General features: G+C 57.0%; 1 protein-coding gene across 1 annotated transcript in view; it reads left to right on the top strand.

Annotated features, from left to right (window-relative positions):
* UBE2O (ubiquitin conjugating enzyme E2 O) overlaps nucleotides 1-15,527 on the top strand; it is a 54,795-nt gene that overhangs the window by 31,447 nt on the left and 7,821 nt on the right. Inside the window, exons 2-10 of the mRNA XM_040640175.1 lie at nucleotides 9,548-9,607; nucleotides 9,711-9,821; nucleotides 11,829-11,926; nucleotides 12,350-12,413; nucleotides 13,032-13,175; nucleotides 13,605-13,714; nucleotides 13,861-14,011; nucleotides 14,252-14,724; nucleotides 15,120-15,274. Of these exons, the coding sequence (XP_040496109.1) occupies nucleotides 9,548-9,607; nucleotides 9,711-9,821; nucleotides 11,829-11,926; nucleotides 12,350-12,413; nucleotides 13,032-13,175; nucleotides 13,605-13,714; nucleotides 13,861-14,011; nucleotides 14,252-14,724; nucleotides 15,120-15,274 (1,366 nt within the window). The remainder of the gene's footprint in view (nucleotides 1-9,547; nucleotides 9,608-9,710; nucleotides 9,822-11,828; nucleotides 11,927-12,349; nucleotides 12,414-13,031; nucleotides 13,176-13,604; nucleotides 13,715-13,860; nucleotides 14,012-14,251; nucleotides 14,725-15,119; nucleotides 15,275-15,527) is intronic.

Here is a 15,527-nt window from a genome sequence, read left to right on the forward strand (position 1 = left end):
GACCCCTTAGCGGTGACAGCTTCGGGCAGGTGGTGGCAGCCAGGCCCCTGGAGATGTTGCAGGGCCCGAGCTCAAGCCAGAAGAGCCTGGAGCTTGTGCAGCCCAGGGCCGTCGTGGCGGATGAGGCATCTCACGCCCAGGGAGGTAGGAGGGCGTCCTCAGTGCAGGGGCTGCGGGCATGCTCTCGCTGTGACAGTAGCGGGGAGGGATTCTTCCCCCAGTCTCGGCGCTTCTGCTGTTCCGTTCCCGAGTATTTTCAGTCCCAGCTCAGTGAACTGTCCCATCCTGACATGAGTTGCTGTGGGTGAGCTTTGGGTAATTGGCGTCGGAGAGGTGGGCAGTCAAGGTTCTTCAGACTTACCAACCAAACCAAGAGGTAGCCTCAGCCCCCAGGAGCCATTCCGTCTGTGCCGGAGTTGCCAGGCCATTTGGTGCCCAGGTGATGATGTGCGGTACCCCAGGGTAGGTGTTCATTTCATCGGCCTTGAAATAGTAACCGCGGGTGCTGGGGAAACAAGCAGAGGTTGGTGTGGGTTCAGGGAGGTTGTTTCTTCCACGCCGGTTCCCTTGTAGTTGAGAGCGAGCCCAGTCTGCCCCACTGGACTCGGAGACTGTCCCTTTGAGCTACTTCTCCGCCCTTGTTGCCTTTAAGATGCCAGTTAGAATAGCCAGGTTGAGGTCGTCTTTTCAAAATGCCCTCCTGGGGACTGGACGGGGACAGGGCCCTCCCTCACTCTATCCTGATACCATCTCTGTTAAGACCCTCTGTTATGTACAAGGTACCGTGCACACAGGGCTCCCGGAGACCAGAGACTTTGTTCCCTTATGGATTCCCAGGCCTCAGGGCCAGGTGGGGCCTGAGAGTCTGCATCTCAGGGAGCTCTGGGAAGGTGGTGGGGCTGCTGTCAGAGGCCACCCTGTGAATGTCAGCACAGCTCTCATCGCTCCAGGGCTATGCCCGAGGGCCACACTGTAAGCCATGCGTGCCCAGTGAGGAAGGACAAGCTAGCAAAACCAGGGCTCTGGAGTCCTGTGGCTGGGGTGGCCTTGGGCAGCTCACCTAGCTCTGCAAGCCTCCGGACTCCTCTGTGGAGTGACAGCATGGGTAATGGTGGTGCCCCTGTGGAGGCTGTGGGGTGTGGGAGAGGCAGAGCACGTCGGCTCCTCCCTGTACCGTGTGAGCGCAGTAAAGGCCTGTCATCGTAGCCTGAGCTGACATGACACCAGAGGGTGTAAGCGGGTTGGAGGTCTAGAAGGCAGTGTTGCCCTGAGCCCTCTCTACGCCTGGACAGTGGACCTGCTGCCTGCTTATACCTGGGATGCCCTGCGGCCCCAGCACAGCAGCCCGGCCACGAGAGCAGAACACACAGTCCTGTTTACTGTTTACTTTTCTACCTTCTAGTCCTACTTCTTGAGGAGGGACGTTTCCTCCTAAAGCTTCGCATTTGTACCGTCCCTTCAAATCCAGGAGGCCCCGGGCTCTTTTGTCTTTTTTAAGGTCAGGTCGACAAGCCTGGGACCAAGGCGAGCGGGACAGGTTCTTTGTCCATGCCGCCTCTGGCCCCGAGTGCATGAACTGCCCCCCAAGCATCACGGCATCCGCAGAGACCCAGCTCTGCTGTCCAGGCTCCAGCTGACCTGCCGCCAGCCGCAGCTCCCCAGGCCTGCCCCCTCACTTAGCAGCATTTGGACTCTGTCCTCTTGCTCTGTCCCCTGGGGCAGGCTGTGCCTCTAGGCCATTCCAGCGAGCTGGCAGGCTGCAGCTGCATTTTCCAGGCAATGATGCAGTCATGCTGCGTTGCCCAGCCCCGACTGCAGCTTCTGGTCTATGGTGTGTGATCAGAGAGGGGGGTCCCTGGGGGCAGAGAGTACAGAGGCCTGGCCAGTTTTCATCTGAAGCCGAGGCGGTGGTGGACATCCCTTGCCTTAGTTCTCGTGCAGCCTGGCCCTTTCCGCCCTCCCGCACCTACCATCCAGAAGCAGGAACTTGTGTCTCCCCAGCCAGCTAAGCAGGACCTGTACTTGTGTATAAATGTTTTCACGTATTTTCATTGTATTCCCCCGTGTAAATGTACAATCTTCAAATACAAGGCACATTCCTACAGATTTTTCTTCTTGTCTCTTTCTGAATCTATAGGAAACACTAAAAAATTATAGAATTAATTGACCTGAGTCTACGGTTTTAGCAGAACTTCTGTTGAATGGTTCTGTACCACATGATTGACAGAATTTTCTAGTTAGGGGCACTGACCTTTGTCTTTTCTTCCATACCGCCCAGACATTTCCAGCTGTCCTCTTTCCTCCCCAGGCATGTGAGGCCCTCTGGACATTTGTGTTTTGCTGGTAAAACCTTCTATCCTCAGGTGGGCAGCTTGCTGATTGTTGTCGGGGGTTGTCAGGGCCTAGCCACATGACGGTCAACTGCTCTGAGAATGTCCTTACCCTGGCATACGCGAGAATCACTGACCAGTCATATCCCCGGACCTGATGTGAACTGGGAACTCGGGCTTAGGAAGAAGCCAGAAGAGGAGCCCAGCTTCACCCACAGTGCCACTTCCTGCCCCCTCCAGTTTTCCTGTCCTGAAAGCCACCACACTGACGTCTGTAAGTGACGCCGGGAAGAGTTCAAGGTGCCCCACCGCCACAGTGTCTATGTGTGGACACATAGATCCTGGGTTTTTTGTTTGTGTGCTTGTTTTTGGCTCCAGACCAACTTCTGTTGAGAAGTCTGTCTCCCCTTGATGTAACTGGCCAACACCCTAGCCAGAGAGCGAACCGTCAGAGCTGGGCACGGGGACTGGGCAGATAGGTAGGTAGGGCGGGGGCTCTCAGACTTCTTGAAGGTGACCCGCCGTAGAATATGCATTTTACATCCTGACCGGGGGCACATGTGCATTGTGTTGCCCGGAACAGTACGTAGCCTTACTGTGTGTCATGCACGTAGATATTTTCCTTTTTTTTCCCCTTAGTGTTGGCCGTGACCCCCAAATGGATTTCATAACCCACTAACGGGTCACAGCCCACAGTTTGAAAAACACTGCTCTAAGGAGCTTTCCATTCTAGGATTTCCGAAACTTTTCCAGAATTCCTCACTGCGGCATAAAGCTTTCCAGTCGGGCTAAGCAGCTTCTCTGCCCACCCAGTTGCATTTGCATTGTAGGGGAGAGGGTTAGGGTCTCTGTACCAGGTCCTTGTAAATTCTTTAAAGACAGTGTGCACTCCTTATTTTATATTTGTATGTTCTTCGCTAGCCCTGAATCTTCAGGAAGCGCTAGAGAAATTAATTGACCTCAGTTCTAGGTTTCAGCAAAGTTTCTATTGAATCGTTTCATCTGTTCTCACACCCACCAAAACAGAGTCGGGCTGAGGGGCTTCTCAGCCGAAGGAGCATCTGTATGTGCGCCCACAAGCATGCCCCCCACCCCCACCTCTTCGCTTCCTACCACAGGGCTGCTGGGCTGCCCCTCCCAGTGCGGTGCAGTGCGCGCCTCGGACCGGACCCACGGGCTGCGTGGCTAGGCCGTTCAAGGCCAGGGACGGACAGTGTCAGAAGTGTCTGTGACCTCATTTGAAGGGGTGGGGGTCTGGTTAGGAGGCCCTGGAGTCTCCAACACAAGTGGAAGCCCCATTGACCTGTTTCATCTTTCTCCAGTATGTCTTGGACTCACTCCACTCAGGCCGTATGGCCGGTGGGAGGGACAGTGTTTTGCAGGTTGTTCCTACCCCTTGGGAAGTAGTAAGCCTACAGAAATTTCCAGTGCTGTTGTGACCTCATATTCCTTTCGGGACTCTCTTCTTTGAGTCCTGGCCTAGGTAAACAGCCTCCTTCCTACATGTGTCTGCTGGGCCACTTTCCCCTCCTCCCCAGGCAAAGCAGCAGGATAGCTTGTTTTTCTTTTCCAAGGAAAGATTCTGGTTTCCTTGCTGAGCACCGTGAGGCCCCTGAGAGGTCTCCCCGAGGCCTCGGGCCTGGCTCAGTCCAGCGAAGTTTAGTGAAACCTCACTCTGAATGTAAACCCAAACTGGGACCACTGTAGGCTGTCCCCAGCTTTCCCCTTGCTCACCAGGGGCACAGTGTGGGGCTGGCCATCAGCTGGTCCTTGTGAGCTGAGACTTCATGAAGCCCCCCTGGGTGTTTGGCATGACGCTGAGCCTTTTGAGTTTGAAGCTGTTCCCAGTTGTGAGTTGTAGGTCTGGTATTGAGAACATCACTAACTCCTAGGAAGGACCAGCTTTCTTCCTCTGGTGGTACTGGAGAACCATCTCTTCTGTTTGGCCTTCCCCAGAGTCCAGCAGGAGATGACATAGGTCAGGTGCATGGATTCCAGCCTTGACGCAAAGGCTTAGGCACCTTTAAGCCCCTCCTTGCCTCTTGTTGGGGACTTCCTGCCACTTCCCCTCTCACACCAGTGCTGGTGCCGCTGACCAGGCATGAAGCCACCTTTTCTCCCTAGAGCAAGTCTTGGCCTCCCCTGAGAAGGCCAGCCCTTAGGGCCCCGCAGTCCTGCAGATGTGACGTTCAGATCCACTTGAAAGTAGCTTCTTGTATCACCTTCCTTGTATTGTCAACGTATCAGTCAGCCTCAGTTGCTTTTTTCTATTGGTGAAACCTCTTTATACAGCGAATTTGAGTTCCTCTAGGTCCGTGAAGAGCTATGTTACGAGGGAGGGTCTGGACCCCGGGTTGCAGGACCCGCTCTTGTTCCTGCTCTGTTTTCCGTGGTGGGTCTCGAGACGGCAGCTCAGGGGAGCAGTGTGCACCTCGGGCGGGGGCAGGGAGAGGAGAGTGGTCCTCCCGGGCAGAGAAGAGTGCATGGAGCTGACCTGGGGGGTGATGGAAGCACCTGGCCTCGCTGCCATGTCGCCTTTTCCCGCGGTTTTATTGCTTCCCGACGACGTGAGGCACCTCATGAGCTCTGCCTTCCGAATGCATCCAGGGGGATCCTTTTCCCTGCCGCTCTGGTCTCTGTGCCACCATTCTGGGGGCAGCCTCAGGGCTCCTCGTCGCAGCGCTGCTGGTGCTTTGGGCTGGATAATTCTTTGTCATGGTGCGGGGGGAGGGGGTGTCCTGCGCACTGTTGGGTGTTTGGCAGCTACATGCCAGAAACCCCCCTCCCCAGTGGCGACAGCCAGAAATGTGTCTGGACATGCCGAATGCCGGCTGGGGGACAAAGTTGCCCCCCCGTTGAGAACCGCTGTGCTGATTGGTCTCCCTACCCCTCTTTACGGCATGTTCTCCACACAACAGCCAGGGGATCCTTTTAACATGAGTGTCATTCGTGCTGTCTGCTCCGAGCCCTGCAGGGGCCTCCATCTCCATGACGAACCTCAAGTCCTTCCTGCCCTTCTTTCTATCTAAGGCCTGAGTGAACCAGCCTCATCTCTGACTGCTCTCCTGGCCGATCGTCAAATTCGCGGGGCACACGGGTCTTTATGGCAGCCCTCTCTCTGCTTGGAAAGCTCACTCCCATCTCATACTCAGATCTCTGGTCAGATGTCACCTTGGACTGGCCCTTCCTGACCAGCTATTTAAAATAACTCACTCATGCTCTCCCCCATTCCGTCTCTCACCCCTGCCCGTGCTGGCACTGCCTTGTTTTTCTGAATGGCCCTTGGCACCACCTGACCTGTGCGTGTGTGCGTGTGTGCACACGTGTATGCTAGAATGTAAGCTTTGTGAGAGCAGGCACTGTCCCCCCGGCGCTTGGCACGTGGGGGGCACATGTCATCATTGTTCGGGTGAGTCACCTCCTCCAGAGCAGTGCCAGCATCCCTGTCCCTGGAGGCCAGAGGTGTCAGATGCTCGTTTCCAGAGCAGACAGGGGCAGCAAAGGATGGCCCACAGTCATGTCCCAAACGGTCTCAAGTAACGCAGGCCCCCTTTAAAAGCCAGCCGTAGTTCCTTCTCCCTGAGAGACACGTTAACATTTTGGTGTGGGATCTTGGTTTTTTCCGTTCAGAATCCTCGGACAGCTACACTCTCCCTCAGGAAATGTTGATAGTCGCCACCTGAGAGCCTGTTACGCATTCTAGAGCCAGTAATGACCATTGAAATCTATCCATCCCCCACCTCAGATCCCACCCTGGTAACAGGTTTTGTTTTGTTTTGTTTTGTTTTGTGTTTTACCTGCACTCAGGGTGCACCTGACAGAAAAACATGGCTTGGTTTGGGGACTAGTTGAGCTCCAGAACCTGGCGTTTTGGTGGGGCAGGCACCGCGCCCTCTAGTACTGGCCTCCGGGCCTCCGACACCTGCCGTCTGGGTGCCTGATCGCTTCCTCCTCAGTCCCAGAGATGAACAGAGCGTTGAACGCCTTTATAACCGGGAGAGGAATCACTGTCTTTTACAACGTGTGCAGCCGCCAGCGATGTGTTTTACTCTGCTCTTACTCTGCAGCTCCGGGGAGGGACGAGCTTGTTCCGTGGTTCAGAGAACGGCCGCTGGAGCCAGACGGCCGGAGCGCAAGTCGAGGTCCACCTGTGTGGAGCTGCATGACCGCGAACAAGTTTCTTGTTTTCTCTCCGTGTCAGTTTACTTCTTGTAAAATGGGGGTGACAGTAATCGTATACTTCATAGCACCGTGGCTAAAACACACAGAGTGCTGAGAAGACTGCTGGACTCGTAATAAGCACCAGTTGCTGTAGGCAGAGGACTCCTGAGGTCGTGAGCCCCCAGGAGCACAGCGGTGCCCTCCAGAGTGGGGATATGGGGAGCCTTCGTGAGGCAGGTAGCACATGGTGGGAGCGGGGAGAGGAAGGGGCTCTTGGAAGGAACTGTGCAGCGGAGAGGCACACGGATGGGAGAGGACTGGCTTGTGGACGAAAGTGGTGCCCTGTGTGGGTGGGACATCGGGAGTTGGGAAGGAAAGTGGTGAAAGATAAGGGAAAGCCTTGCAAACTGTCCAAAGTTCTTCTAGACACTCTTTTCTCGTTTTCTGGAATTCCCAAGGGAAGGCAATATAGTCAGAAGAGTGGCCACCACACCCCTTTCTCCTTGTTGCTTCACTCTGCTCTGCTCCCAGCATTGTCAGGACTTTGGAGAAATGTCCCTCCTTCATCATGGAAGGTTGTTAGTAGAGCCTGAAGACCAGGCCTCGCGGTGGACTGGACTCTGGCAGAAGGCCAGGCGCAGGTCCGGAGAGTCACGTCCAGAGGACAGTGTTTGCTAACCAGGCCCCCTCTCCTGAGAACACCGTGAGCTGCTACCCTGCCTCTGGCCTTGCAGTGATGCCAGCCTTCACTAGTGCATTGTTCCTGTTTCGGCCTCAGAGCGGGAGCCTCAGTTTCCCCTGTGCACTCAGGAGCAGTGTCCCATAGCCAGGGTGCTGTGAGGCTGGGCAGTGTGCCATCCATTCAGGATCCGTGCGTGGGCCACTCCCTTCCCTGCAGCTCTGGCAGGGACCGACACAGACCCCCAGGTGGGGACACGATCTGCAGACTCAACTTGGGGCTTTTCTTAGGGACCCCTGAGCAGGCAAGGCAGCCTGTGCCCGAGACCGCAGCTCCCACCAAGGATGGCATCCCCCTGCCACGCACAGTGCAGTGCCTCTCCCATCTGATTTCCTGGCCCTGCGACTTTGGTTTCTATGGCGATTTGGAAAGACATGCAGTTGTGGGTTTTTGAAGTCGATAATGGGAGCAGAGGTTTGAGATGGGGTGGGGCAGCACTGAAAATACCATGTCCCAGACCAGAGCTTCAGGCACAGAGGGTTCCGGAATAGGAAGTTCTTCGAGTTAGAAAAGTGGCACCATCATCCTGGCAGGCCCTTAGCAGAGCTCTACGTGGCCCCTCCCAGACTCTGGGATCTTTGAGCAGAGCGAAGAAGAGCCTGAACTCGAAGGATCTCCAGCCTGTGGCCTGGGGGACAGTGGAGTCAGGTGCAGTGATCACATCTGGCATTTGCTGAGCACTTACTGTGTGCCCGGCTCTCTGGGATCATCTGTGCTTTCGTCGCCTTATTAATCCGCTCACCCGCTGCAAGATGGCTGCTCCCACCCCGTTTTGTACATGTGGGCGTAAGCGATTTGCCTGAGGTTTCAGAGCTGACACGTCTAAGTGTCTGGCGCAGGGACCCCTGAGTTTAACACCTGGGCTCACTCTTGTCTGGATCATGGGCTTATATTCCCATGCAGGAAAAGCTCTGTCACTTGTCGATGATGGCCCATTGCTTCCCCCTTTACTTTTTTGGGGATTTTTAAAGTTTTATTTATGTAAGTCGCCTCTACACCCAGCATGGGGCTTGAACTCACGACCCCAATATCAAGAGTCACATGTTCTTCTGACGAGCCCGCCGGGCACCCCTCCCCTTTAGTTTTTTGTAAGTCATATCCTCCTGATAGCAGGGTTGTCTTAGCCATCATTGCCACAATTTCGGGGACCTTGAGCCAGTGTCTTCCTTGTTAGTATCTCCGTTCTCCTTCCATGGTGGTCACCTTTCTATGCCCCAGGCCAAGTGAGGGCAGTGACCTCGAGGAGTCTTAGGTTGGCTGTTGTTTGAGAGAATGGCTCTCGCTTCCCTGTGGTGTGGGGTGTTGGAGGTGCCCGTCCAGAGGAGGTGGGCAGGCAGCGGCCCCGGTTTATGGAGCCAGCAAGGAAGACACGCTGGCCTGGTGGAGAACCGTCTTCCGCCTGGGCCGTTGGAGGGGGCCCCAGTGCCTGGCAGAGGGAGGGGACGGCTCTCGAGAGGCCCAGCTGTCCTCTCCGAGGCCACTGCTGCGGAGTGTTCGCGGAGGGATGGGTCAGGTGCTCGCCGTGCGTGTGGCTGGGCTCCAGAGCTGGCCATCCTGAGGGTTAGCCCACGCCCGCAGGCCTCTGCGGCGCGGTAGATAAGGAGCGGGCTGCCGCTGGCCAGGAAGGATAGCCCGGATTAGAAGGTCGCGTCGGGTGATAGCGGGCCTCAGGGTGACCGGCGCAGCCCCGTGTCGTGCTCCAACTCCACCCCCTGTACTCAGCGCTCAGCGGCAGGGGCCGGGCAGGCGCTTGGAGAAAGTAGAAAAAGGATTTCAGGGGCGCCTGGGTGGCGCAGTCGTTAAGCGTCTGCCTTCGGCTCAGGGCGTGATCCTGGCGTTCTGGGATCGAGTCCCACATCGGGCTCCTCCACTGGGAGCCTGCTTTTTCCTCTCCCACTCCCCCTGCTTGTGTTCCCTCTCTCGCTGGCTGTCTCTGTCAAATAAATAAATAAAATCTTAAAAAAAAAGAAAAAAGAAAAAGGATTTCACTCTTGGCAAAGTGCTTTGCTGTATGAGGGGCTGTGGAACTGTTCGTTTAAATGAGGCCTTCTGCGAACTGCCATTTAGCCCCCCTTCTCCATGTGGTTGCAGTTACCTTCATCATCCTACTGTTTGCCTTTGGAGGGGGAGGTGGTGCCTGCAGTTCGGCCTCTCGGTCTGGGTGCGATCAGAGCGGTGTGTGGCGCTCGCCGAAGCCGCACTTGGGATTTGTGCGTTCGGCTGTATGCATGTCAACACCTGGGTAAGAAGTTGGGAGGAAAATGCAGCTTATAGCGACGTTAGAGGCTATTGTGTCACACCGTGTTCTCTTTCTCAGCTGAAACTAGAGGACCGCTCCGTGGTGCCCCGGGACGTGGTCCGGCACATGCGATCCACCGTGAGTCTTGGTGCGGGGGTGGCCTGGGGATTGTCTGGGCCGGGTCTCCCCTGCTGGCTGGCGCTGTACGCCTGCTTGGGCCTGGATGCCTTCTCCTCCCCAGGACAGTCAGTGTGGCACCGTGATAGACGTCAGCATCGACTGTGCCGTCAAGCTCATCGGCACCAACTGCATCATCTACCCCGTCAACAGCAAGGACCTGCAGCACATCTGGGTGAGCAGCCCCGCCCGCCCGCCTATTCGGATGTCCCCCCGGCTCTCCGGTGGGCGCCCGCGCACCAGTGCTGCTCCTTCCCAGCTCGCGGGCAGGCCCCAGTGGCGGCCGCGCTTGTGTGTGCCCGAGTGGCGCCTCTTGAGAGAAGGCTACTGCGACGTGAGGTCGGGACACATTCCTGTGCGTCCAGCGTAGTTTGCTGGTGTGGTTTTCATTACCTCGCTTCCTTTCTTCTCTAATGCTCCCTTTTGAAAAACAAATTTCTTCCTTAATTTCTTTTTTAAGTGATTTCAAGCTCGGGAAAAGCTGTGAGTTCCTGTGCTCCCTGCGTCATCGGGTTCTTTGGCTGTGCGCCTTTGCCTCCATTTGCCCTGTCACCTTCCTCCTCCCTTCCCCACATTTCCTTCTCGCTCCCTGCTCTTCTCTCTGAAACACTGGGAAGCAGGCTACAGACAGATGCCCCGTGGCCCCTGAACACTACAGTGTGGACTTCCCGCAGACAGGAGCGCTCGGCCCCCAGTTTAGGAAGTCAGCACTGGTGCGCTGCTGTCCCGTCCACAGACCCTGTTCAGCTGTCCCAGCAATATCCTTTCTCCCCCTCTGATCCAGGATTCCATTCAGGAACACACTTTGCATTTCATTGTCAGCTCTTTGATTCCTCATCTGGAACGGCTCCCCAGTCTTGCTTTGTCCTCCACACCCTGGTACATTCCACTGGCTGACCCTGAGCCTGGAGCTCTGTGATGTCACCTCCCGACCAGACTCAGGCACCTGCATCCTCAGCAGGACCGCCCAGCGACACCTTGAGCCCTTCCTGGCCCGCATGTCCAGTGGCCACAGCGGGGGTGGGGGTGGGGTGGGGTTGTTCACTCTGGTCCTTGTCATGTTGGTGTCGCCACACATCCCCATGAAGTCGCCTCTCACGCCTTTGGAAGTGATTCTGCTTCGTGAGGAGATGCTCCGGGATTGCGCCAATAACCTGTCACATGTGAAACCCCGATCCGCGGGCCCGGCCTCTGTTAGCCACCCCCCGCCCCCGAGGCAGCCAGTGCTCTGACGGTCACTGAGGGCAGCTGTATGAAGCCGGTGTTCCTCGTTTTCAGGAGTCGGTGTTCTGTGTGGAGGAGCTGCTCCTTCAGTCTCATTCATTTATTCATTCATTTTTAACATCTGTGTGGACTCAGAGATTCCTGTTTTGTCCAATCGGTTATAACCCATGTGTACCATTATTTGTTTTGTTGCTTAAATTTTCCCAGATTGGGCCAGTAAGAGCCCCTTCGAGCTGACATCCGTGTCCCTTTGACATACCCCCATCTTTTTTTTTCTTTTTTCTTTTTTTCTTTTTAAGCACTTTCTTACTTTCTACCTTTCCTGACCCAGCCCTGGAATCATTTGTCCAAAGAGCCTTTGTTCTGTTCAGAGGAGAACAGTATTTTAGAAACCAAGATCCGGGTGTATGCTAGGTGTGCTCACTGCTATGGGGCCCGTTGGGGCGGCACTGGGACGCATGTGCGCACACACGTAGGCACGTGTGCGTTTGTCAGTGCCTCTTCTAACACGTACAGGAAAATATGTGAGTTCCTCTCCTTCCGCCTTTCTGTATCAGTGAGCGCCCTCCCCAACAGCGAGGAGCTGGGCTCTCGATGGCCTCAGTTAATTAATTAGTTATCACTTTACTTATTTGTCCATTAACCACCATCCACCTGCCGCCTCCATAGCCCACTCCCACCCAAGGGTCCTGTGTCCTTGGAGGCCCCGAGGCCCCCGCACGACTCTCTCGTTGCCACGTGGCAGCCCCATGCCGCCGCCGCCTCCACCCTGGGAAAGGGAGCTGGGGTGCAGCACAGAACTCTCGGGGGAAAGCCGGTTCCTTAGGCCAGTGGCCGACTGGCCCAGGCAGGAAGCCGTCTGGATCCCTCCTCCTGTGTCTCGGGGCAGCGAGGAATGGGCGCGCTGCACACCAGTGTCACCTGCCGTCCCTCACACCCTCGTTCCGTTGGTCTGCAGCCCTTCATGTACGGGGACTACATTGCCTATGACTGCTGGCTGGGGAAGGTCTACGACTTGAAGAACCAGATCATCCTGAAGCTGTCCAACGGCGCCAGGTACGCGGCGCAGCGGACGGGGCCGCGATGGGCAGGGGCCGCCCGGGGAGGGGGCCGACGACGGTGTTTTCTCCCAGGGCCTGTGATGACCTGTGCTGTAGGCGCGCCGGGCCTGACCCTGGGCTGGTCTCCATTCGCCCTGGCCTCACTGAGAGTGTCTGCTAGGAAAGACACTTGTTAATGGTAGTGAGCACTCCGTATGGGTTAGGGTCTCGTTTGTTTTGGGGGAGTTGCTTGTACGAGTGCGGAGGCTGGGCTGTGGGGGGGTGGTGAGTCACCCCGTTTTCGGGCCTGCCGGCATATCGATGCCTCTGAATAACTCCTTTGGATACTGGTCAGCACCACAGTGTGTCCTGGCGGCCGCGCCTCCCCTGAGACTCTGTCATTGTGCCCAGCAAACCGAGCCCCTGTTCGCTGTTTCAGGTGCTCCATGAACACAGAAGATGGCGCCAAGCTCTACGATGTGTGCCCCCATGTCAGCGACTCTGTACGTGTGCTCCACCCAGGCAGGCTTCTTGGGGGGACAGGAAGGAGGACTGCTTAGCAAACAGCTTGGCGCCAGTGCGGGCTAAGCAAGTGCTGCTTCTCGGCAGAGTGATTTCCTCCGGTGGGGGGGGGGGGGGGCACAAAGTCTGGGTGTAAGCAGAAGGGATTAGAACTTTTGTTTGCATTTTGTTAACTTGATCTCATCCTTTAAAAAATAGCCATTCGTCAGCGTCAGAGTCTGTGCACTGTGTTGTTACACTGTGATGCATTAGAACAGTCAGGAGGGACCATTTATAATAAGTATGTGGGGTGGGGGTCACAAGGTCAAACAGGTTTGGGAACTACTGCCCTCTAGAGCCCTCGAAGTGTCACCCTTGACCAACAACACATGGCCTGAGAGTGTGTTAGAAGGAGTCAGATGTGCATTCCGCATGAGCTCTCTGGGTGATTTATATGCGCTTTCGGTTTGAGAGGCGCTGCTCTGGAGCCCTGGGGTCTGTGTCAGCATGGGGGGGTGGGGAGCATGCAGGTGTGAGGTGAGGGAAGGGGTGGATGCAGAGAGCACCGGCCCAGGAGGCGCCACTCACAAGGACTTTTCCTCTGGCCCCAAACCCTGCAGGGTCTCTTCTTTGATGATTCCTATGGCTTCTACCCGGGCCAGGTACTCATTGGCCCCGCCAAGATCTTCTCTAGCGTCCAGTGGCTGTCAGGGGTCAAGCCTGTGCTGAGCACCAAAAGCAAATTCCGAGTGGTGGTAGAAGAGGTAGGGGCTGGGGTGGGGTCGTGTCCTCAGCCGTCACGCCCTGGAGCCGAGCTTCTGCGCACTCCTTCGTCGGCGGCTCCGAGGGCTCAGCCCTGCTCCTTAGCCCTGCTGATCTGAAAGGGCTCTGAATAAAGGGAAGCCAGGGTGTGGTCATGGGGTGACTGCTGGGCAGATGACCCCTCGCCTGACCGACCCAGACGGAGCAAGGTGGGACGGTGGGGAGGGGCAGATCCGCTGGGCCCTGATGGTGGTGATCCCTGGGGTGAGACTAGATGTCACAAGTGGAGCCTGCTCTGGGGGTGTCATCCTTGGGGCTGTGCTATGATGACCCACTTTGTGCTCTGGAGGTCAGGTGGGCTCTGGGCAGCTGCTTAACTAAGAGAGCTGTTCAGCTGCTGACTAAGGCCCTGTCCCACCCACCATCCCCAGGTGCAGGTTGTAGAGCTAAAAGTCACATGGATCACCAAGAGTTTCTGTCCAGGGGGCACGGACAGCGTCAGCCCCCCGCCCTCTGTCATTACCCAGGAAAACCTAGGCAGGTGAGTGGCTCCAGCGTGCCCACTCCAGCAACGCCAGCGGCGTGCCCTGAGCAAGTCTCTGGGCCAGAGTCGTAGATGCGGCGGTGGGGGGGGGGGGGGGCTGAGATCATCCTCGGCCCCGTCCCCACTTCTCCTCTCCCTCCCAGGGTGAAGCGTCTCGGATGCTTTGACCATGCTCAGCGGCAGCTTGGGGAGCGCTGTCTGTATGTCTTCCCAGCCAAGGTAGAGCCGGCCAAGATTGCCTGTGAATGTCCAGAAAAACACTGCGCCCAGGGGGAGGGCTCTATGGCCAAGAAGGTATGTCCTTGGGGTTGGGATCGGTGGGCGTTTGAGGAACTGGCCTTGAGCTATTTCCACAGCCAGGAAGGACAGTCTGTGCTTTAGGCCTTGGGGGGCAGCCCTGATCACCCTTGCAGGCCACCTAGGTGTGTATAGCTGCCCCCCTCCCCCCAGGCTGCCTGGTGTCCCACATGCCCAGGGTGGGGCCCTGGTGGCCCTGCGGCTCCACAGCCCCGGTCCTCCCTGCTCTGCCCTCAGGTGAAGCGCCTGTTGAAGAAGCAGGTTGTGAGAATCATGTCCTGCACCCCGGACACCCAATGCTCCAAAGACCATTCCGTGGAGGACCTGGGAAAGAAAGGAGGGGCCAAAGCCAAGAGTGAAACGGGGTCTGTCAGCCCCGAGGAGACGCCCGATGGGTCCGCCAGCCCGGTGGAAATGCATGACGAGGGCTCAGAGGAGGCCCAGGACGTGGGGGAGCAGCTGCCTCCCTTCCTGCTGAAGGAAGGTGGCGACGACAGGCTGCACTCAGCAGAGCAGGACGCGGATGATGAGGCTGCTGATGACACGGATGACACCAGCTCAGTGACCTCCTCTGCCAGCTCCACCACCTCCTCCCAGAGTGGCAGCGGCACAAGTAGAAAAAAGAGCATCCCCTTGTCCATCAAGAACTTAAAGCGAAAACACAAGCGGAAGAAGAATAAAATCACTCGTGACTTTAAGCCGGGGGACAGGTAAACCCAGAGGGCACCCTTTCCCTCCTGGCCGAGTGTCCAGCTGAGGCTGTCCCTTTGGCGCCTGCACACACACAACGCACACGCACGTGCACACACGCACATGCACGCCCAATCTGCAAGCCCTCTGCAGGCTCGGGGGCACCCAGCCGAGGTGATATAGGTGCCTGGGGTTGGCCTGGGTGGGAAGGAGAGATCTGGGAGTGGGGCAGCAGGTGGCATGGTGGCACCGGCCCGAGTCTGGCCTCTGGGACCACATTCACTGAGCTCTCCCAGATGAGACCTTTCTCAGAGGCTGCTGGGCACAGAAGGTGTGGGTGAGCACATGTGGACCTGTTTCTCTTCCTTCCACCTGTTTTGTGTGGCCTGGCTGGCTGCTTGCGCCGCACCTGCAGGGTGGCCGTGGAGGTGGTGACCACCATGACCTCGGCAGACGTCATGTGGCAGGACGGCTCCGTGGAGTGCAACATTCGCTCCAACGACCTCTTTCCCGTGCATCACCTGGACAACAACGAATTTTGCCCCGGAGACTTCGTGGTGGACAAGCGAGGTAGTGCTGGCTCCAGAAGGCCGCCCGGCTGAGGGCCTGGGCCAGGCTTGGGAAGGGTGGGCCAGGGGTCTCGGGGGCAGGGAGGAGACTCCCCCTTGGAAGGTGACTCACTTGTTCCAGTCCTGGGACAGCCTTTTCTGGCCTCCCCCAGCCTCGCCAAAGAGCATCGGGGTTATGTGCCCTGCCGCGGTTGAGATGTCGGGTGGCGGGCGGCACCACCAGGGCTCCTTAGACGTTCCCTCCTCTGCTTCCC

This window comes from Ursus maritimus, unplaced genomic scaffold (genome assembly GCF_017311325.1).
Source record: "Ursus maritimus isolate PB19 unplaced genomic scaffold, ASM1731132v1 scaffold_24, whole genome shotgun sequence".
Classification (NCBI taxonomy): Eukaryota; Metazoa; Chordata; class Mammalia; order Carnivora; family Ursidae; genus Ursus; species Ursus maritimus.